General features: G+C 38.1%; 2 protein-coding genes across 3 annotated transcripts; one reads left to right on the forward strand and one right to left on the reverse strand.

Annotated features, from left to right (window-relative positions):
- The first annotated feature begins 11 nt into the window (after positions 1-11).
- LOC134752097 (uncharacterized) lies at positions 12-17,659 on the forward strand. 2 transcript variants are annotated; one of them, XM_063687657.1, is made up of 7 exons: positions 12-758; positions 2,427-2,797; positions 4,170-4,278; positions 5,811-5,934; positions 7,614-7,744; positions 8,745-8,931; positions 9,774-17,659. In XM_063687657.1, exons 1-7 carry the CDS (start codon positions 729-731, stop codon positions 9,950-9,952), a joined length of 1,131 nt encoding a protein of 376 aa, XP_063543727.1. In that variant the 5' UTR covers positions 12-728; the 3' UTR covers positions 9,953-17,659. The 2 variants fall into 2 exon arrangements, with proteins under 2 accessions (XP_063543727.1, XP_063543728.1); XM_063687658.1 differs by having other exon boundaries at positions 12-519.
- A 1,953-nt stretch (positions 17,660-19,612) lies between these two features.
- Positions 19,613-22,234, reverse strand: LOC134752021 (zinc finger protein 32-like). The gene is made up of 4 exons (XM_063687581.1): positions 21,961-22,234; positions 21,294-21,563; positions 20,300-20,389; positions 19,613-19,703 (listed from the first exon to the last, which is right to left on the reverse strand). Exons 1-4 carry the CDS (start codon positions 22,071-22,073, stop codon positions 19,619-19,621), a joined length of 558 nt encoding a protein of 185 aa, XP_063543651.1. The 5' UTR covers positions 22,074-22,234; the 3' UTR covers positions 19,613-19,618.
- Between the last annotated feature and the right edge of the window lie 1,689 nt (positions 22,235-23,923).

Raw genomic sequence — 23,923 nt, forward strand, 5'->3', positions numbered from 1 at the left:
AAACAAGATAGTTCACAAAATACTGTGGAAAAACTAAAACCATACAAACATAAGTAATGATTCATTGAACACCGTTTATTTAACGAAATATCCGGAATACTAACATGAGTCATATTTAAAATTATTGTGAAATCGGGTAACATTATTTTGTGACGTGCCACCCCACAAAATGTCAAACAATAGAAAAATCCGGTCTAGCCTCAATTAACGTAAAAAAAACTACTTTTTTATACAATAAGCAGTTAAATATAGGCCCTATAACAATCTAGTAGAGTCTATTATTGTTTGATAGATTGTAGTGTTTGAGGTTAATGTTTGCATGATTAGTACCAACATAACAACTTAAAACGTAGCGTCTGATTGAACGAACGGAACGATTTGTTATTATTATAAGTGGGCATAACCTTTATTCTTTTTCACTTTTATTTTAATCGAGAATCAGTGCAAATCCTTATAAATTAATTGTTTTAACTTACACTAAATGCTACATTGACTAATTGTGCCGTATAGTGTGTGAAGGTATGTTTTTCATTCAATATAAAAGATATTATCGGTAAGAGATAATTAGATCAAGTACTACGCGTAGCTTTTTAGTGGCATGTGCAGTTATTTCATGTGATCCTCATTGTTTCGTACTTTTACAAATTATAGCGCCATTTTGTCGTTTCCGAAGCTTTTATATGCTTTTTCGACGTTTATTTGATTTATGGAACATTACTCGACATTAAATGGTGTGTTTAATTTTTGAATTTGGAATCGTAACTTGTGTTTTGTTTTTATCAGCCGTGATTTTGGAGATCGGCAGACACTGGAATTGTATGAAATACACATTTTACGCTACTTTTGATATTATTTGAATGAATATTTCATCAGTTATTGAATGCTGGTAAATCAATAAGTCAAACAATCTTAACTGTTATTTATACAAATCATTATGTAAATTATGTTTCATCTTTAACATGTGGCATTTTCATTGCTAACCAGTTTTTACAATTTGCTTGAAATAGTGTAAATTAAACATGACATGGCATTTGTTTTATTAAATTGGCTTTTGTCATAGTTAACAATTACATTAGTAACTGTCAAAGTAACATGGTAATATAAAAAATAAAAGATGCAATTGCATTTGATAAATATTAATTGCAAATAAATAAATAAAAATATACAGGTTGACTTTAATCACTGGCACAAGATTTTGTTTCAATTAACTTAAATTAACATTAATTATTAAAATGTAGCCATTTACACACAAATTAGCTAAGCCCTACAGTAAGCTCAATAAAGCTTGTGTTGTGGGTACTCAGACAATGACATAATATATGATGATGATGCATTCCTCTTATCCCTCATTAGGGAAATAGGGCTATATTATATAATTACAGTAGGGCCTTGTGTGTACAGTAGTGTAATCCGTACTTCAGAAACACAACCCCTGTTCGGACTCACAGAGCATTCGGATTATAGTATGTTAGATATAAAACATAAGTATTTAAAAAAAAATGTAATGAGCATAATGAGTCTCCAAAATTACAAAAACAAAGAAACTTTTGAACAAAGTAACTTAACACTACATAATTGTGATGTGAAATGCGAATTCATTTCAAGAACTTATCTAATTTAGTCTGGTGGTTCTATTTATTGACCAAGCAAAGGCTTTCCCTCAAAGAAAGGGGTCACTTGGCAGTTCGGATTACAGCGACGTTCGGATTAACCGGTGTATGGATTATCGAGGCCCTACTGTACTTAAATATATAATAAATAAATAAATAAAGCCTTTATTACTGACTTATTTTTTACAATTAAAAAAAAACATCTATATATATATATATATATATATATTTCACTTATTCTAATTTGTTTTTCTGACATCCGGGACGTTTTCATTGTCAGTCTGCCCTTTGGCAAAGGCCTCCCCTAGAATTTCCCATAACTCCCTGTTCATGGCTTTCCTTCTCCATAATGGTCCAGCTATTCCTTGTTGTCTTCCTTTTCTCCTTTTCCCATCACGGGGATACCAGACAGTGATACCTTTGGACCATTTGTCTTTCCGGCTACGAATCGTGTGCCCAATCCATTTCCATTTTAATTTCTTTACTGTATATGTGACATCAACTACTCCTGTTAATTTCCTGATATGTGTTAGTTTAACTTTGTCTTTCAGTTTAATGTTCAGCATACTTCTCTCCATTCTATTTTGGCACACTTTCAGAGCTTTCCTTTCCTTTTTCTTTGTTTTCCCTACTGTACTTAATTAGACTTAAATACATAGAAAACACCAATGACTCGGGAACAACTATCTGTGCTCATCTCACAAATAAATGTCCTTAGCAGTATATGAATTTGGGACCATCGGATTCATAGGTTGATCATATAGATAGGTTGTCATGACACATCAACTTATTATTAAAACTTCATAATTGTTCCAGATGTTCTGCGTCCAAGAAAAAGATTCGCACACAGACCCGTTCGCCACAACTGAAAAAGACCCGCTAGCAGCCCAGTCCTCCTCCGACGATGAGCCCACCCCGAAGCGCCTCAAAACCTTCACACCATCCCTCAACCTCCAAGTGTACCAAATACCCGCTTTCAACAAGGGTCTATCCATATTCCCGACCCCGGATGTGAAACTGCCCAAGTTTGTGAACAATCCGCTGAACTTGGCTAATCCGTTGGCGTTGCCAAGTATACAAGCCAGTAATGTTGTCAAGTCGCTGCACAGTAGATATTCGCTGCCGGCCAAGCTGAGCATAACGCCGGTGCAGACACCCAAGAGTTGTGATTCAGGTGGAATTGTCAGGTAAATAAGTACAGCATGTGTTTTTTAGGGTTCCGTACCCAAAGGGTAAAAACGGGACCCTATTACTAAGACTTCGCTGTCCGTCTGTCTGTCTGTCACCAGGCTGTATCTCATGAACCGTAATAGCTAGACAGTTGAAATTTTCACAAATGATGTATTTCTGTTGCCGCCATAACAACAGATACTAAAAAGTACGGAACCCTCGGTGCGCGAGTCCTACTCGCGCTTGGCCGGTTTTTTAACGTTTTATGTCGGTTTTACCCTAAAAAAATTGGTTGTTGCATCACTACATAGTATAAAACAGTCGCTGTCCGTCTGTCCCTATGTATGCTTGGATCTTTAAAACTAAGCAACGGATTTAGATGCGGTTTTTTTAATAGATAGTGATTCAAGAGGAAGGTTTACATGTATAATTTGTAAAGGTTTTGTGTACATTACATAATTTGTAAAGGTTTTGTGTACATGGTGATGATCGCAGATCGTTTTGACTGTCCTTACATCACGCATTGTTGCAACAGGCATGTAAGGACAGGCGTGGGCTAGTTAGTAAGTAATTTATTTATTTCATCTGATTGTATTGTTATTATCTTAATGTGGTATTTATTATTTTAATGTAAATTGTATTATTATTATTATTATTTTAAATTGTAATGTTAATTGTATTTTTAAATTGTAATTGTAATTGTATGAGCTAAATAGCTTGAAATAAATGAATTTTATTTTTATTTATTTAATTAGTTGAACTACCCGTGCAAAGCTGGGGCAGGTCGCTAGTTGGAAATATTATGTAAATTTTTTCGCGATTTCTGAGTAGATCTCATAATAAGTTGTTAGTGGTTATGTTGCACGAAGTCGTAGTTGTTGATGTGTTTTTAATAAGTACCACGTCGGTGGTAAACAAGCATACGGGCCGCCTGATGCTAAACGGTCACCGTAGCCACTACCAGCCAGCCAGTCAGCCAGGGTGTTACATGCGCGTTCCTGATCCTTTCAAACCTGTACACTCCTTTTTAGGGTTCCGTACCCAAAGGGTAAAAACGGGACCCTATTACTAAGACTCCGCTGTCCATCTGTCTGTCCGTCTGTCACCAGGCTGTATCTCATGAACCGTGATAGCTAGACAGTTGAAATTTTCACAGATGGTGTATTTCTGTTGCCGCTATAATAACAAATACTAAAAACAGAATAAAATGAATATTTAAGGGGAGCTCCCATACAACAAACGTGATTTTTTTGCCGTTTTTTGTGTAATGGTACGGAACCCTTCGTGCGCGAGTCCGACTCGCACTTGGCCGGTTTTATTTATTAACCCCGATACTGTAGTCCTCCGAGAAAACCTCACCATCGATTAAGGATTTATTGTATTTTTCAGGTATAAGAAGAATGGTGAGATTGCCAAGAAAAGGGGCCCACCCAAAGGCTACAAGAGGAAACCGAAAGTGGATTTGTCGCAGAGTTTAAATAACGGAGCACTATTACAGGTATTGTAATTTATTGTTATTTTTAGGGTTCCGTACCCAAAGGGTAAAACCGGGACCCTATTACTAAGACTCCGCTGTCTGTCTGTCCGTCTGTCACCAGGCTGTATCTCATCAACCGTGATAGCTAAACAATTGAAATGTTCACAGATGATGTATTTCTGTAAGAACAAATACTAAAAACAGAATAAGATAAATATTTAAGAGGGGCTTCCTATACAACAAACGTGTTTTTTTTGCCGTTTTTACGTAATGGTACGGAACCCTTCGTGCACGAGTCCGACTCGCACTTGGTCGGTTTTTTTTGCTTTAAAATATAACCAGAAAGCAGGAGCAACTGAAGATATACAAGATTAATCCTGTATAACACAACAAAAAAAAATTAGGAAGCTTTCTAATTTGATCGCTAAAGACGCCAATTAACGCGCGCGGAAACAGACGAATATCACCCTTCGTGAATAACAACTTTCGCAAGATAGGCGTGGCTTAGGGTTAACCAAGTTAGTATTTATTTTAGTGGTTTAACCCATCGCACACGTCATTTCATACAAAATGTGTGAAAATGAAAAGTGAAAAACCCCTTGGAGTTAAAAGTTTTTTTCCATTATCAATGGCTGGGACTCGAAGGGTTAAACAAAAAAGTTTTTTTTTTTTAAATATCATCGTTTATTTTCATAATAGGATTTTACAATCGCTTTATGACGTCAAACATTATAATAATAATAATAAAAAACGTTTATTCAAGAAGTTGTAACATAGGTACATACACGATAATGCTTACAAACTAATTGAAAGGGAAGGTGATCAGCTGATGTCTGTGCCAATAAGGCTTCGGGGCACAGCAGCCATAAAGGTTTTCAGAAACGGACGCTGTTATTCTGCCACCGCCGTAATGAGGGCTATCGTTTTTTTGCTCACCAGTTGGCGCCTCTGTTGATGGTGGTCCAAAAGACTAAAGAACAGCTGTCAGTCATTGAAGTGACAAGTGACATTTGACATTTCGAACTATGGAAAAGACCACCATCTACACTAGCGCCCCTAGCGGCGAACTCATACGCGTTAGCCCTCATTGTATCTAGCTAAGGACAGTATAAACATTTACACTATTACATATAGGACATGATAGCAAACATTAGCATTTACTTAAAAAAAATTATGAACTTCAAGGGTTTAACGTCTTCTAAATAGTCTGATATTTTACAATATCCCTTTTTGCACAACTTTCGTTTGATGACCGATTTAAATTCATTTAATGGCAAACTTTGAATATCTAAAGGAATTTTATTGTAAAAACGAACACATTGGCCGATGAAAGATTCACTTATTTACTTTTATAATATAACATTTAAAACTTTCGCGTTTTGGACACATATTAAATCACATTTACAATCGGATTGGGGCGTGAGTTAGCCGCGACCACGACCATTGAAACCTGTGTCGAAACGTTAGTAAATAAAGGTAACAAAATAAATTCGCGACAGACCCGATTGTAAATGTACTTTTTTAATGTTTTATGATCTTTATAAATGTTTTAGGCACAAAACACGATTCTGACAAGTCTTCTCGCCGCTACTAATACTACACTAAGCGTGAGCCAGCCCAAACCAGTGCCTGTAGCGCCTAAAGTCACTATAGTGCCCAAAATAAAAGTTCCCGATGGTAAGTTTACAATAGTACGAGTAAATAAACTTATCTAAAGTCCCTCTTGAATGTATATTAAAGTAAGTCAAATACACCCACGTCACGATTCCCACATACAAGTACTCTTACCCACCCCCATGTCACGCAAAATAGGCGCCAGTCGTCGAGTTGCGGAAAATCGCCCGAACTACAATACTATACAATACAAATTAATTTTTAACAAGCAGAAACGTCTGCGATCGATGCTATTAAGCTTAGAATAAATTTAAAAGCGGAAAAATTACTGCCTTGGGTGAGACTTGAACTCACGGCCTCTGGATAGATCTTCCACTTTTAAATTTATTCTAAGCTTTATAGCATCGATCGCAGACCTTTCTGCTTGTTAAAAATTAATTTAGAATGGGTAGCACATCGTAACTGGTGAATTTCCAATATGACTTGGAACTCCGGTGGCCGTTTAAGAAGTATAACACTCTTACGGTAGATGTCGCTAGGGTCCCCTAGACCCATATAGTGGGAAGATTTGCTGACTATGGATGAGGTCTTGGTGGCTCAGTTGGCAGAGCGCTGGAGTATCTATCCAGAGGCCGTGAGTTCAAGTCTCGCCCAAGGCAGTAATTTTTCCACTTTTAAATTTAATACAATACAAGTACTCTATTCTATACTGGGTGGCTAAAAAATAAGTGCATCCCCGTTGCCAGACAGGCAACGAGAGAGGAGAGAGGTTTTGGGATTGGGATTATACTGAGCAACTTTTACTATGGGACCAAACACGAAATCGCGAAAAAGAAATTTACCCTCCCATAGAAAATGGACCAGCCAATTTTTTTTTTCTATTTCGGGGTTGTTCCCATAGTAAAAGTTGCTCAGTATAATTCCAAAACCTCCCTGGCAACGGAAATGCACTTATTTTTTAGCCACCGTGTATAAGGAAAAAAATGATGTTAGATTATTTAATTATAATAGTATTTATTTTTATACTCAAGCAAGCCAACTCAGCTGAAAAAGGGGGGAAATTTACAATACTTTACAAATCCTCTTTATTGCACAACCTCAATAAACATTTACAGAGACACATATTACCTGAAGACAGAGGTAAAAACAGGCAGTCTTATCGCTAAAGAGCAATCTCTTCCAGTCCAGACAGATTAGTGTATATGAGACCGATTCTTCGCGCCTATATTTTTCAAATCTGCTGCGCTACTGACAAAACTGACTTGCCAGATGCCTTAATATAGATCAGTCATCTGAATAGGGAATATTACGCGAATCTCTGCGTAGGGGGCGCCACTACCACAATCTGAGGGTCTATCGCGAAACAAGAAAATCGAAATTTTGGTATCCACCATCTCTGTCACTCTTGCATATTCGAGCGATAAAGAGGCAGATAGCGAAATTTCGGATTCGCGTTTCCCGGTAGGTCCTCTGTAAACAAACCGCCTTGATGCATCAATGTCATATTTTATTATCTCTGAAAACTTGTCAAAAACCTGTTAAAGGTACAGTATGTATAAGTTACTCTATGGTTTACTAAAAAGGCTAGTGCTGCACTCTGGTGGCAGAACATTGTGGTAATATCCCTGAGATTGCATATCATTTCAATCTGTCCGACAAAAAGGAAGTATAGCTGTGGCTCTTGGGTCTTGGGTCAAAAAGTTTGTAGACCCCTGATTTGTATCCATGTGTTCATGTTTTAGGCGTGGAGCTGGTAGAAATGGCCTTGGACCCTGAGGACTGGTTTCCTGCGGAGCCCTACCGCATGTCGTTCAGTCGCAAGAAGAACCCAAAGTGGAAGACCTTCCCCTACAGATGCGAACACTGTTTTAAAGTTAGTATTGACAATAAAGAACTTATATTATAGTTGGACCAAAGAGACCAAAGAGCGCTGTAGGCCGAGCACATGATTGGCACGACAGTATCTCGCCGCGAGATAGACTACCCGTCTTTTACTAACTGTATGAATAAAAGAGGGACGGGTAGTCTATGTCGCGGTGAGATACTCTCGCGCCAATCATGTGCTAGCCCCGCTGGTGGCCTAGCGGTAAGAGCGTGCAACTTGCAGTCCGGAGGTCGCGGGTTCAAACCACGTCTCGTACCAATGAGTTTTTCGGAACTTATGTACGAAATATCATATTGACCAGTCGCTTTTCGGTGAAGGAAAGGAAGGAAACCGGACTAATCCCAACAAGGCCTAGTTTCCCCTCTGGGTTGGAAGGTCAGATGGCAGTCGCTTTCGTAAAAACTAGTGCCTACGCCAATTCTTTTGATTAGTTGCCAAGCGGACCCCAGGCTCCCATGAGCCGTGGCAAAATGCCGGGACAACGCAAGGAAGATGATGGACCAAAGAGAAGGTTCACGATGACGCGCCGCGCACGGGTTAACGGACGAGCCTAATCGAGGCCGCTCCACAACACGTGGCTTCACTACCCATTATCAAAGATAGATATAACTCCGTAATAGATGGATACAGTCTAAGGAAAAAACGTGCCTCGAAAATCACGAAAATTTGATTCTCGATCAGATGGCGCCACTAGTTTTGGCCAACTCTCGTATAGAGGGCGTTGACGGTTTCGTTTGTTATTTATAATTTTATCGCATATCAGTGAAAGAACATGGGTCAAAATCATATAAAAATAATTAATGCAAATAAAAAAATCATTTATCCATATTTAAATACATTTTATCGTATTTTTATAAATCTTCATTTTTAGTTTTAAAGTGTGTCGACAGATGGCAGTGAATTTACTGGGGTTACAAAATGTACTATGACAGTACCGCTCTAGTATAAGTTACTCTATGCCATTATTTATTTTTATTCCCTTTTCCAGGGTTACCGAGTAGCGTCAACCCTCCTCCAACATTCCGGCGAGCGTCACGGCTGCGTGCCGAAGGCGCTGGCGATCCCGTGCCCGTGCTGCCCTCACATAAGTCCCCGTCGGAAACTGCACAAGAAACATCTGGAGACGCACGAGGGAAAGAGACGGAGGATATTCTGTGTCTACTGCCTGCCGCCAAGTAAGTTATAAGTACTCATAAGCGATGAAAAGAGACTCACTTCTCAAGGATCTATGCAAAATGATTAAATCACCCTTGTTTTGCTCTTGAGTGTAGGGGGAAATAGATTTACATAATTCCCCCTTATTACAAGCTTTTTATTAACTTGCAATGTACCTATGTAAGTATGTATGTAACATGTTTGTAAGGGTTTTGAATGATTCACGGTTAGTTTCATTAGACTTATATTGACCGGGATATAGACCGTGATTACCTTTTGTATTATTTGTAAGAATGAGGGTAGACAGAGCGCTGTCTACACAACTTTGACACCCACGCTATCTTCAGTCACCCGTGAACATGATGCATGTAACTGCGTCGAAATATCGGGAGCTCACAAATAATACAAAAGGTAATCACGGTCTATATCCTGGTCAATATAAGTCTATGTTTATAAGGGTCAAATCTTGCAAGTTAAATTTGACCCACTTCCCGGTTTCCGTTGAAGCTGAAGATTTGCATACATATGTAAGTCGTGTGACAATGCAATATTATGGTACCATCGAGCTGATGATGATGGAGACAGGAGGTGGCCATAGGAACTCTGTGATAAAACAACGCAACCTAATTGTGTTTGGGGTTTTTAGAATTGTCTCGATGAGTATTAGTTGTTCGTGGAAAGAAAAGTAAGCGATAAAAGCTTGTACCAAAAATGAAATTTTTGCCAAACACTTATTGAAAACTTTACACGTCTTACGGGCACGTAAAATGAGCTAGGAACTACGTTTGTATGGAGAACCGGACTTGCCGGAGACCCTTAGCAACAGATTATGTTAAAATAACTGAGTTATTGTTGTTCACAGGAGACCCATCAGAGCCCTACGTAAAAGAATCAGAGAAGTACCCGTTCGACAAGTTCCCTCAATACTGGTACGCGTCCGAGGAGTCCCTGCGGCTCCACAAAAAACGGAAACACCCGTACGCGGCCATGCTTCATTACAACTGGTTCAACACGTGGACTGACGCTATTCCTAATAGCTAGTAAGTTATTTGTATGTTAGGTTTAGGCGGAAAATTCTACGACATAAACATGTGCGAATAGCATGAGTGAATATAGTATAAATCTTAAATGATTTTTACGTCTAAGACCCTGGTCTGTTAAACAAAAGCCATTGTTTCTTTTGTGCGAGCGGTCGGCCATTGTGTACAGTCAAGGACATACAGGTTGGCAAAAAAGAGTAGAAATGGAACTAAATTTTTTATCATTGGGTACATTTACTGTTTTCATACAAAAGAGACGTCAAAGTGACTCAATAGTTGCCATATGCAAGACGTTTTACGTAGACAGTGGCGCCCCTATTATTTTCTACTCTTTTTTGCCAAACTGTAAATATATATACATTCCCAAAGTTTCAAAAATATGTGTACCTTAGACAATAAAGTCGTGTTCACATATTTTTGAGCCATTTGTCTGGATCGATATTTTTGCCTTCGACTGTACCATTGTATCTGCGCGCGTGCCACGGCGCGTGCTATTGTGTCTAACAATGGCACACAATGGCCGACCGCTCGCATAAAAGAAACAATGGGTCTTAGACGTAAAAATCATATGAGAAGATGCAGACTATACAAGCGACGGTCGCACGGCGTGGGAAAAGTGTGAACATGCAATGTAATATGACATATGTCAAAGATAAATGCCAGGGAGGCGCCAATGTGTTGTAAATACGCCCGGCGCCACAGTAAGGTACAGAGCGTATGTTTTATCTAAAAATCACTTTTAGGAACCTTTGACACTATTAGTCACAGAAATCAAGACGATTGGACCAAAAATGCAGTTTTTCAAAATGGCGGCGACTTTCTTTTTCAAAGCTTTTTGCTCTTAGCACTTCTGGTCGATAGTAATAATCTCACGCCCGGGTGGACTGTACGCTTGTTAACCACCATGTTGGTTTAAAAGTGACAGTTGTACTCGCCTCTATGGATCCAGTGTAGTATGACAGTGATATGTCGATCGTAGAATTTTTCAGTAATTTAGTAGAATTTTAGTTGACAGCTGGCAGCATTGGTAGTATTCCTAATACTGGAATGGTACATTTAAGTAGAATTTTTAGTAATAATTTTATGGTTTTTATCAACAATCATTATTTTTAACATTTAGTTTTGGACTAAAATGTGGCTTTCCATTAGAGAAGGGTCCGTATGCTTCATTTGCAATAGGGACCTTGGAATTTCAGATGGAAACGTCGTTATTGCACTTGAAACATAAGGACCCTTCTGTGATGGAAAGCCACAAATTATCTTTAATAAATTAATCGGCGCCATTTAATGCTTTTTAACTGTTTTTTTAATTATAAACTGGCAAATTTTAAATAAAAAATCCAGTATTACGTTTTTTGTCACGTTATTCAAAGCAGGTTTTTTTTTTACATTAATTCTTGCGTTGGTAGTTTTTACCGGATGCTGGCAACACAGCCAGATACTAAAAACAATCGGTCTTTAAAAAAAGCTTTAGAAGACAGCTAAAATGGTAACTTGAAAGTGAATTAAGTATAAGTGTAGTGAACATTTTTTGACAAAGGCGACATTGAATCTTATATCAATTGCAAAGATTTTACTGATCAAAGCTTTATCAATGTACCCTGATTGCTAATTAGATTTCATAAAATCAAAGAGAATTAAGTAGACATCCGTTTTTTTACCATAAATACTATTATTTTCATAGTCGACATCTAGCGTCAAGTAGCGGAATTATTGTGCTATATATATATTTTTTTATTATAAACTGATCGGCGATTGGCCCTAGTCACACCTGATGAAAAGTGAAGACAGGGCCTAAGATGGAGCTCACCGGTTCAGTAACAGCCTATTCACTCTTAAATGTAAATAAATAAGAGTTTTTAATTAATTCACGGTTAATATTGTCTTCGGTTACCGCGATAGTTACTCATGAAATAAAACTATGAAAACGGATTATATCGCGGGTGACGTCACCCGTTGACCACGAACGCTGTAAAGGGTTCGAAACGTCGGGATGTATTATAAATTCAATATACGCGATATAATCCGTTTTCATAGTTTTATTTCATAATTCACGGTTAGTTTCACTAGACTTATATTGAAAAGGTAATCACAGTCTATATTCCGGTCAATATACTTTGAAATATCACAATATTACATATGGCAACATGTTCGTAGATTTTTTGGAATTATAGAAATCAGGGTGTGCTGGACGTACTTACACTGCTCAGTTGGCAAAGTGAAAAATCTCGCACGAGTCAATATATGAATTATACAGCTCAGCTGACCTAGACAATGCATGGTAGACATTATTTGTATATTTTTTGAACTATGTAGAAACCTAGGTATAGTAATATTGCCTTAGCATTGTGAAACTTGTAACATTTTGAAATATTTATTATAAAGGCACTTTTTGTGTGAAGAAAGGCAGAATTTGTAGACAATTGAACTTGTAGGCAAAGTTAAAGTAACATGGCAATGTTGGAAAGATTTTGTGAAGATCATTTTAAGCACTTCATCTGTTTAGTAACTTCAGTCACAGAATATATAATAGTAACAGAAGATTCACTCCCTAATAAAACGCGTCAACTACGCGCAAGGCGGCGCAAGCGCGTGCAGGCGTCCGTTCCATAGCGGTGCGCGGCAATTACTATGGAAAAAACCTCAAAATTGAGGCGGCCGCAGGTACTTGTAGCGACGCGACGAATTCGCGGAGTGAGACACGCCTGCTTCAGTTATGCAATGACTTTGTTACCATCACAAAACATATGTGCCATTTTCAATCAAAAGGTTACTTATTGTCGGTTGTCAATAAGGCGCTATTTCCATACAGCTTCAATTTTGAAATCAACCTTATTGACAACCCAGGTAACATTCGTACGTCAATATGACGTCAGCGACGTCTTTATGGCGTCATAATGACGTCATTGTTACGTCATATTGACGTCGCTGACGTCACTGCTACTTGGGAAGCGACAATGTGGTACCTTTTGGTTGAAAATGTCACATATATGTACTATGATGCAAAATCTGCTTTCCTTTTATATACTACAATGTGCCTTCGATATAAAATGACGACATTCCTCAGGCTTCTTATGATAAATGCCTTGTATTCGTAACTCTTATATCATATGTGTAGTCGTATATGTATTGTGTATCTTACATATAGTTCAGTGATATAGCACTAACCCATTGACTGCCAAAGACGTCAAATGACGCGCGCGGTTACAGATTAATATCAGCTAATATCAACCCGCGCCGCGCACGATACGCGCGTTCAAAGGGTTGAATAGTGATTTGATTGTGTATGTTAAATCCGCAAGTTTGGGGCAAAGTTGCCATCCTAAGCGGAACCTAAGCGCGGGCAATTTTATCCAGACTACTATCAACCCGCGCCGTAGGCGTAGCATTCAAAGAGTTGAATAGTGATTTGATTGTGTATGTTAAATCCGCAAGTTTGGGGCAAAGTTGCCATTCTAAGCGGAACCTAAACGCGGGCTATTTTATCTCTTAAGTCAGAAGTAACGTAAAATCCCTTTCGAAGGATTAAATATGAAATAATAAAATAAACTATGTATTTAACAATATGGATGGTCAAGAAAATCTTGTTAGTAGAAAAAGGCGGCAAATTAAAAAAAAACTGTTTTTCAAGATTTGCTTGACCAACTATATGGGGCATTTTCTATGAAAAGGGACCTTACTGTCGATGGTGCTTACGCCGCACAACGTCGCACGGCATTGGATTTATATCGAGCATCGTTAATAATGGCGTAAGCGCCATCGACAATAAGGTCCCTTTTTATAGAAAATACCACATATATTGTTTATTGTTATTGAATTTAAAAAAAATAGAATAATAGATTATTATGAGCAGGCAAGTTACTCTTTAGGGCTATAATAGTCCGCGTTTACGGTACTTATGATAATTCAGATGTATCCAACCCCTCAAATGTATTGTATTATTGTATATGTATTTTTGATAACTAAAATAAGCAGCTTAGTAACAGCAAATATTCATAGATTGTATAAGATATGTAAAGTTTTAATAATGCCTAAAATTTGACAGCTGATGTAGGCGCAGTAGTACATTGTGTGACTGTCAAAAGCTGACCCTTGACAATAGGGAATATTACGTAAAACTGCGTAGAGTGCGCCACTACCACAATCTGAGGGTCTATCGCGAAACAAGAAATCGAAATTTCGTTATGTAACATCTCTGTCACTCTTGCTCTTGCATATTCAAGCGATAAAGAGCGAAGATAGCGAAATATCTACCAGAAATATAATAATAAAATAAAACTAATTTTGGAGCAAAGTAGATACACAGCTGTGGTCAAGGAAGACTGACGCCCAGCAAAATGTCAACGGAGATATTGGTAAACAACACTTAACTACCAGAAATTTGTTTATATAAATGTTCGAGATAGACAAATAAATTAAAACTATTTGTGATACCTATTTGTTTAATGTTTATTGTCTACGGCATTTTTCTGCGGCGTTAATATCATTAATAATGCGTACAGAATGCGAGAGTTTAATGTGTTATAAATAATGCACATTTTTCGGCACCACAAAACTTGACGCCCTACAGCGCCATCTTCTGTCAAACTCGTATACGATTTTTTTACTATACACATTTTATAAAATCAATGAATCTTTTAACAGTATTGAATTACACGCATTTACTTAGTATTATTTTACGATACTAGACCCTAAGTCTTCGCAGTAGAGACCAAAACCAAAACAGTATTATGTTACACGACCATTTTAGAAATATCACTAGATTTAAATAGGTAAGTTTTATTTAATCTACTTATTATTTCTATTTAATTTTCATACAGGAAATAACATTTTACCAGGGGGTCATCCATTAATTACATGACACAATATCGACTTTTAGGGCTCTATATGCGGCATAGAGTAACTGATACTAGAGCGTTACTGTCATAGTAAATTTTGTAACCCCAGTAAATTCACTGCCATCTGTCGACACACTTTAAAACTAAAAATGAAGATTTATAAAAATACGATAGAATGTATTTAAATATAGATAAATGAGTTTTTTTATTTGCATTAATTATTTTTATGATTTTGACCCATGTTCTTTCACTGATATGCGTTAAAATTGTTAAATAACAAACGAAACCGTCAACGCCATCTATACGACTGTAGGCCAAAACTAGTAGCGCCCTCTGAACGAGAATCAAATTTTCTTGATTTTCGAGGCACGTTTTTTCCTTAGACTGTATCCATCTATTACGGAGTTATATCTATCTTTGATATGCGGTAAAGGGATACGTACTGTCACACTTGGCATGACCCCCTCCCCCTGTTGCTGTGACGTAATATGTGGATGGACCCCAATGACAAGTAAAAAAACTATTATGAGTAAGACTACTTTTGCCAGTATTTTTTTTACATGAATCGTATTTTACTGAAAATATTCAAATTATGTAATGTATTATAAACACTCTAAATTGGTTAATGTAATAAACTATATAATTTTGAAAGTCAAAATTACATAAATAAAATATTAATCGAAATTAAACTAAATAAAAAATAAAATATTAGTTATAAAAAAAACAACAACCGTGAAATAATACAAATTCGATGTATTATTTAAATACAGAAATTAATATGTACAAAACTAGCACTATTTAATTTTTCTATACTGTAATTATTGAGATTACATTAAGACTTATCAAACACATTTTATGTTTCACGATCTAACATATACCTACTTAAGGTGTATATTGGGCCTTGATAATTTGTGACGTTTTCAATCAAAAAGTACCACATTGTCGTTTAACATAAGGACGAAATTTGATTGTATCTTTATACGAATAACTTGTCAGAGCGTCATATTGGCAAACGGCAATGTGGTACCTTTTGATTGAAAACGACACGTTTTTTTTAGTCGTTTAGTTTTAGGCTAAATGAACGACAGATCTTAGTGTACATAAAATAATTTTAGATATGATTTTAGCTGTTTAAACCTGTATATATTTAGTATGAGCCATTTTAATAATAAGTTGCCGCATGCCCAGGTAGCATTTATACTTCATTATGACGTCACAATTACGTCATTATGACGTCGCTGACGTCACTTTGCTGTCTGGGTGGGATGATCAAACTATTAATGATTTTATAGAATTAGTTTCATGAAAATCTATTTTTAAACCTGTGACCGCCAAAGAAGTCAACGCGCGCGGCACCTAATACCAAAGAGAATTAAGAAGACAATAGACAGAGTGCTCACTCCATACATCGGTATTGTTACCAAAAAGACTTATTCAACTTGCTTATAATATTGGTTATAAATTGTTGAGCAATACCAAAGAGGATATAATAAGATAGAGCGGTACTGTCATAGTAAATTTTGTAACCACTGTAAATTCACTGCCATCTATCGACATACTTTAAAACTAAAAATGAAGATTTATAAAAATACTTTAAAATTTATTTAAATATGGATAAATGTTTTATTTTTATTTGCATTAATTATTTTTATAATTTTGACTCATGTTCTTTCACTGATATGCGTTAAAATTGTTAAATAACAAACGAAACCGTCAACGCCATCTATACGACAGTAGGCCAAAACTAGTAGCGCCCTCTGATCGAGAATCAAATTTTCTTGATTTTCGAGGCACGTTTTTTCCTTAGACTGTATCCATCTATTACGAAGTCTATCTTTGGCAATACACTTCGTCAGTCGCGACACATTCGACATCTAGTGTCGAGTAGCGGTACTGATAGTTCCGCTACTTGGCGCTAGATGTGGACTACCAGAATAATAATATTTTTGGTAAACAAACCTATGTATGAAGTTAGCACTGTCTGTCTTCTTAATTCTCTCTGCTAATACGAACCATCGTGCATTCAGCCCAGGTAGTATTTATACGTCATTATGACATATAAATGACGTCATTATGAAGTATAAATGACGTCATTATGAAGTATAATGGACGTCATTATGACGTATAAATGACGTCAGTGACGTCACTTTGCTACCTGGGAGACAAGGTTCACTATGACGCGCCGAGCACGATAGGCGTGGTTCTCAAAGGGTCGTGTCTAAATCCAAGCAATATTCTGCCTGTATTTATGAAATAGCATAAGTAACGCCTGTTTAGTCGTGCCTTACGTCGACTGAACTTAACCACAAAGTGAGATTACATAATTGTCCAAATAAAAAAACACTGCTGAAAAGTTACCTGTTAAAATAATAACTGTCATTCTTGAAACAGTACGGAATGGACATTTTGGGACTTTTTTTAATGGCAGGATGGAGAATGCTGTCGATTGTAAGTAGAATGAGCCCAATAATGTCCAGATTTGAAAGAATCAGGTTTTCAATATTTATTTTAGAAAACGCCCATTTACCTACATTTTATTTTTCTGTGCACAGTATTCTAATGAAAAAAATCTCTTTTTTTTTCGTTATTACACAAAACACGCCATTATACCAGGTCAAATTATAAAATATAATTAGAGCTGTATAACATGCTACTACATAGCCGTTTCGAGAGTAACTTGACCATAACATTAAGGTATTGTCCTGTTTTTTATGTAACAAAAGCAGTGCACTTAATGACATAAATACTTTGCCCGCATGGCAAAGTTACCCTCATTGTATCAATGGGCAATGTTGCCCAGGTATTATAGAATAGACATATGTAATACTCTGCATTTGAAATGGATTACATTTTGTACAAGTACTTTTGTAAATAAACAGACAGTATTTTAATATAAGAGTTGTTTTATTTAGCCGTTTGACCGCCAAAGACGTCATTATTCACAACGACGGGACTTAATCGCGTAAAATAAGTTTTATATTTACCTCTGACGTTTTGAGGACGGCGTTGTCCCCGTGGTCTTGGAGAAGACTGGCTAAAGTTGACATCAACATCTAGGCGCGCGAGTTTTTCGAAAACTTATTTTACGCGATTAAGTCCCGCCGTTGTGAATAATAATGAGTAAAAATCGTGAAAGTTTAAATCGGCGCTAAAGACGTCAACCAAAGAGAATTAAGAGGCCGTAGTCGATTATGGAGCAAAAATTTAAAATTGATAGATTTAGTCGTTGAAATTATACACGTTTTGTTACGTAACATCTAAATAACAAGTATTGGTTTCTATTAGCACGTCTTCTCATCTTGCCTTTTAATAATGAGGTCGCGAGCGTGCGTCACCGGTAATGTATGAAAAGAAGGGGCAGTTTTTAAAAAATCATCAAATATTTATGGTGGTAAATTATACAAATTGATGTATAAAAATAGTTTCAGCAAATGTTGTAGATTGTTTAAGTATCAAAATTACGTCAAAATTAAGTCGATTTTCAGAGAAATTGTCACTTGTTTTGAAGTAATTTCTGGAGAAAATTGATTTTGTCTAACTTTCATTTACACTACTTCAAAGTCATAATAATAAAAATGTAGTCTGATAAACGTCAAGTACAGGATATGTGTAATACAAAATTACCATGTTTAGCCGTCCAAACTTTACGAAATTTACAAATAAGAGCGACAAAATCATTGTTTTACGCGCGTTTACCTAAACGTCCATCAGAAAAGCAAACATTACTAATTTAGTGAGTCTGTTTTCAAAAAAATTATCTGATAAAAGGTAAGATAAGAATACGTGCTAATAGAAACCAGTACTTGTTATTTCAATTAGGTAACAAAAGGTGTACAATTTCACCAACTAAATCTATCAATTTTACATTTTTGCGACTAAAATCGACACCGGCCTCTTAAGTAGACAGAGTGCTCACTCCGTACATCAGTTTTGTTACCAAAGACTTATTTCGTAGTCGATATCTAGCGTCAAGTAGCGGAATTATCGACTGCTGCTCGACAATAGATGTCGCGACGAACGTAAAGTATAATGCTCAACGATTTTCAGCTAATATTATAACCTAAACTCTAATTTCAACTCCTGCTCTAACCTATAATATTAGTTGTAATTGTAAATTGAGCAATACACTTTTCGTCAGTCGCGACACAAGTGACATCTAGTGTCGAGTAGCAGTACTGATAATTCCGCTACTTGATGCTAGATGTCGACTACGAAAATTAGTCTTTTCGGTTACAAAACTAATGTATGGAGTGAGCACTCTATGTCTACTCTCTCTGCGAAGCTAATAACTCTCTCTCTCTGTCTGGAATTCTCTTTGCGTCAACTGACGTGACGCGCCCGGCTTCAGCCCATTATCAACCTTCACGCATTCGGACAAGCCTCACGTACCACACTGCTCCCAAATCAAGAAAAGTGTGACAGAAAAAATAGATGATGAAGATGCTCCTGACCGATTTCGGCCACAGCGGCAGTAGGCAATTTTTAATTCGCGTTATTAGAGTGCAGCTGATCCACTCTGGTGCGCCCTTAGGTGGCTCACGTACCCTATCTTCTTGCTAAATACTCAAGCTCAGTTTGGGCACGTCAGCGCACCACCTACATAGTTGTAGGGAATTGAGGGCGGCCGAGCCTTAAGCAGATGATAGGGAATATGTCAAAAGGTCCCTCCACACTCATGCGAGAATCACGGCGCGAAGCCGCGAACGCGAGTGTGGAGAGTCTAGTTCGCTAATCAGCGAAATCGACTCCACACTCGCGTTCGCGGTTTCACGCCGCGTAGTCTGGAGCGGACTAAAGATTCCAACTCGAAATGAAACTAGTAATATAAATCACGTTTTTAATTTCATACTACATTGCAACGAGTGCCGCACCAGGCCGCCCTTCCGCTTCGTCGAACAGTTGCACAGGTGACACCTGTCAATCGTAAAATAATAGCACAGAATAAATTATAGTACTACCAAAGAGGATATAATAGGATAGTGGTAATGTCATAGTAAATTTTGTAACCACAGTAAATTCACTGCCATCTATGCCACATCCTTTAAAACTAAAAATGAAGATTTATAAAAATACGATAAAATGTATTTAAATATGGATAAATGATTTTTTTTATTTGCATTAATTATTTTTATATGATTTGACCCACGTCCTTTCACTGATATGCGTTAAAATTGTTAAATAACAAACGAAACCGCCAACGCCCTCTATACGAGAGTAGGCCAAAGGTAGTGGCGCCATCTGATCGAGTTATATCTATCTTTGGTTTCAATACTAAGTTGGAAGGAATTGTTCGTATTTGTCATGCTACTTCAGTCAATCTCAGTACTTTTTGTAGTTTTTGTACTGAGACCGACTCAAATAGTATGACATGTTCGTACATTTCCGTAAAGTCTATGGGAAAGGATTATTCACTACATTTGTGAGTGGATTATGATCTTACCCCTTTTTTTCATAACCATGGATACAAAGTCAGTTCAGTCAAAATCTTAGATACAATATTATGGTGTTACCTGGTTTTAAAGTGTTGTATTAATTCCTTCAGAGTTTTCACACGGTGATCACACTCCGTGCACTTGTAAGGTTTCTCCTTCATATGCATGCTGTAATAGGAAAGAAAGTAGAATTTAATATTACTGATAAGAAAATACAGATATATTCAAATACATAGAAAATTACACCAAAAGTGCTGGCCTACCAGTAAGATGCTACGACTATCAATCAAGGTCGAGGAATCAAACCCCGTACCAATGAGTTTTTCGAAACAATATGTACGAAATATTTGATATTTACCAGTCGCTTTTCGGTGAAGAAAAACATCGCGAGGAAACTGGACTAATCCCAACAAGGCCCTGTTTCCCCTCTGGGTTGGAAGGTCAGATAGCTTACTGCTTACTGCTAGCCTTTCTCCGCAGACGTCTTGTCTGGTTGCCCTTGGCATAGGCCTCTCCCATATTCCTCCACGAGTCCCTGTCCAGAGCCTGTCTTCTCCAGAAGGCTCCAGCCACCTGCCTGAACTCGTCTTCCCACCTCATTTTTTGTCTTCCATCATCCCTTTTTCCGGGATTAGTTGCCAAGTGAGCCCCAGGCTCCCATAAGCCGTGGCAAAAAGCCGGGATAACGCGAGGAAGAAGAAGAGAAAATTATGAACACCAATTAACTTCCCAGGATGGCCCTCAGGCCCCGCCGACGCGACTTATTGGCAGTGCCGGCGGCTCGCACTGTGTCGCGTAAGAACTCGCCACTTCTTCGTGCTCTCACACTATTGAATGCGCTCCTGACATCAGCTACTGACTGCGATATGTTTGCGTGGCGATGGACGGCTGTGTGCAGTGAATGTCTGAGGTTTTGTGAGAGGATGGATGATAGGTGCTCAACTGTAGTAATTTAGTGTTGTAAATATATCATAGTACTAGTTGTAATTTAAATGTAATTAACTTTCATGGCGCATTAGTTTTACACTGTAATGTCATGTAAATGTGTTTTCAATAAATAAATAAAACTTACCTCATGTGTATCTTCAAACTCGCCTTCCTCTTAGTATAATAACTACACTCCGGACACTTCTCAAATTTCTCCTTAATGTTACAGCTCGGGCACGGAATGCACCGTCTCTTCGGTACCGGCTGCTCTGGCTTCTTGTGTGTGAGCGAGTGAGCCTGCATTGCATCCTTCTTTAGCGTTGCATAGCCGCATATGCCGCAGTGGTACAGTGCTTTTAGCTCCCGTATTTTGACATTGTTGGGTATTTTTGATGGTGGCCTCGGTTCAGTTAAGCTGGAATATTAGAAAGGTTACGTTTTAAGATGTGTATTTTGATTATCAAGTTAAATTAAAACAAAGTTAACTGTACACTTTTCATTCTCTTCAGTGGCGTGACTAGGGGGGGGGGGGCAGAGAGGGCACGTGCCTCGGGCGGCCCGCGCGAGGCACGTCCACACTGGCCGTTTTGTGCGCGAGGAAATTGCCTCGCGCGTATTAAGGTAGCTGCCATACGCGTCACATCGACAAAGTACACCTTCTTGTGGAATACCCCTGCCAATCTATTGGAAGTACAACCAATACCTATAACAGTTGCATCTCAACTACATGGAGTCTCGAACCTTGACCCAAATTTTCTTAGATTTCATACTCCACAGGCCACACTACACTGGTTAAATAATTTCGTACTTACTTATAGTTGTGGTCCAATAACGGATCAAGCAGGAAAGTCTCGCTTGTTTCTACTTCCACCTCTATCTGATCAGGCACTTCTTCAAAAAACAACACAGCGCTTTCAAAATCCATGACGAAAATGGGTGTCACTTGAGATCCGCACTATTAATATTAGTTATTGAGATTACTTGGAATCTATTTATGTATTTAAAATAGTATTTGCAATGTTTATACGCTTTATTACTTGAAAATGCAGTGAAAATGACGATGCTAAAAAGCTAATTTTACTTTTTTATTTATCAATTTTGACATAAGTATAGGTGACATTATGGTGACATGATAAGAGCGTGCCGTTCAGATACTTAAAGAGATTAATTTTCATAAGATATAATTTCAAATAATACATTGCTTTATAGTTGGTCAAACCATCGCCAGTCAGACCCCATATGGAGTACTGCTGTCACCTTTGGGCAGGAGCACCTGGATGCCAGCTTGGACCCTTCGACTCAGTCCAAAGGCGCGCTGTGCGAATTGTCGACGATCCCAAGCACACAAGCGGTATTGAACCTTTAAGTCTAAGGAGAGACTTTGCCTCCTTGTGTGTGTTCTACCGCTTGTACAATGGGCTGTGCTCTGAAGAATTGTTTGACATGATGCCAACGGCCGCTTTCTATCACCGCACCGCTCGCCATCGGCAGGGTGTCCATCCTCACACCCTAGCACCCAAATGGTCGCGTACTGTGCGGTTTAAGAGGAATTTCCTCCCACGGATGCTTCGGATGTGGAATGAGCTCCCTGTCGAGGTTTTCCCGAGGGGCTACAGTATGGGGTTCTTCAAAAAAGGAGTGTACAGGTTTTTAAAGGGTCGGCAACGCGCATGTAATATCTCTGGTGTTGCAGGCGTCCATAGGCTACGGTGACTGGTTACCATCAGGCGGGCCGTATGCTTGTTTGCCACCGTCGTAGTATAAAAAAAATTGGCAGTAAATAAGAACAAAGAAAACTATACTCAATTCTTTTTGGTGCTAGTACTAGTGTAAGACAAAGATAGTATGATTCACTCCGTCTATGTTTGAAATGAGACAGTCCTTTGACAAACTATAGTTATTATTCTGAGTCATAGGTTTCATCTCTACCTACTTCTAAAAAGTTCTAAATGCCACGACAAAATAATATTTTGTAACTATATTATAGTTTGTCAATCTGTCTCAGTCTCATTTCAAACATAAGACAGAGTGAATCATACTATCTTTGTCTTACACTAGTACTAGCACCCAAAAGAAAAGGTTGAGTAGTTTTTTGTTCTTATTTACTGACAATTTGGTTTGACCAAGTATTAAGCGTAACACACCGTCGCACCGCACCAAGGTCATTGTGCGACGCATCAATAAGTAAGAGCGAGAAAGCGATACCTCTTTCTCGCTCTTACTTATGGGTGCGTCGCACAATGACCTTGGTGCGGTGCGATGGTGTGTTACACTATTACATAACGCGTTGTTTTATTGCCAAGGGCCCTCCACACTCATGCGCGAATCGCGGCGTGAAGCCGCGAACGCGAGTGTGGAGAGCCCTCCAGGTTTATGTACTCCTGTTGCTCCTGCAATTAGCTAGCCATACACGCACGGATTTGCCCGTTGGATCTGCCTGAAGGATGTGTCTGGTGGACACATCAGTCAATGTGTGGCGAGAAATCAAGGGCCTGACACTTAGATAGAGAAAGATAGTCTTATTGCGATTCCCAAAAGAGGAAAGAGAAAATAGTGCCATGCTTTGTCCTTATCATAGACCGGGTGGCATCAAAGGTAGGAGGCGATGGCGAAATACCGAAATTTATAAGAGTGAAAGAGAGAAAATCCTATGCTGCCCAAATTTTATATGAATATTCTTTCTCTTACCCCCGGTCGCTCGGTGGCGCGTCTACAGCTACTTGTATATACTATTTCTATGCGAGAAATAGACACAGATTTGTCAGCCGGATGCCC

This window comes from Cydia strobilella, chromosome 24 (assembly GCF_947568885.1).
Source record: "Cydia strobilella chromosome 24, ilCydStro3.1, whole genome shotgun sequence".
In the NCBI taxonomy this organism is placed as follows: Eukaryota; Metazoa; Arthropoda; class Insecta; order Lepidoptera; family Tortricidae; genus Cydia; species Cydia strobilella.

Bases quoted from the DNA above. Each gene is read 5' to 3' on its own strand.
- LOC134752021 (XM_063687581.1), bottom strand. From the start codon at position 22,073: ATGGATTTTGAAAGCGCTGTGTTGTTTTTTGAAGAAGTGCCTGATCAG. The intron at 21,564-21,960 runs GTAAGTACGAAA...CTAATATTCCAG, and splicing joins TTATTGGACCACAACTATAA to CTTAACTGAACCGAGGCCAC. The intron at 20,390-21,293 runs GTAAGTTTTATT...TTCCTATTACAG, and splicing joins AGTTTGAAGATACACATGAG to CATGCATATGAAGGAGAAAC.
- LOC134752097 (XM_063687657.1), top strand. From the start codon at position 729: ATGGTGTGTTTAATTTTTGAATTTGGAATC. The intron at 759-2,426 runs GTAACTTGTGTT...TAATTGTTCCAG, and splicing joins TAATTTTTGAATTTGGAATC to ATGTTCTGCGTCCAAGAAAA. The intron at 7,745-8,744 runs GTTAGTATTGAC...TCCCTTTTCCAG, and splicing joins GATGCGAACACTGTTTTAAA to GGTTACCGAGTAGCGTCAAC.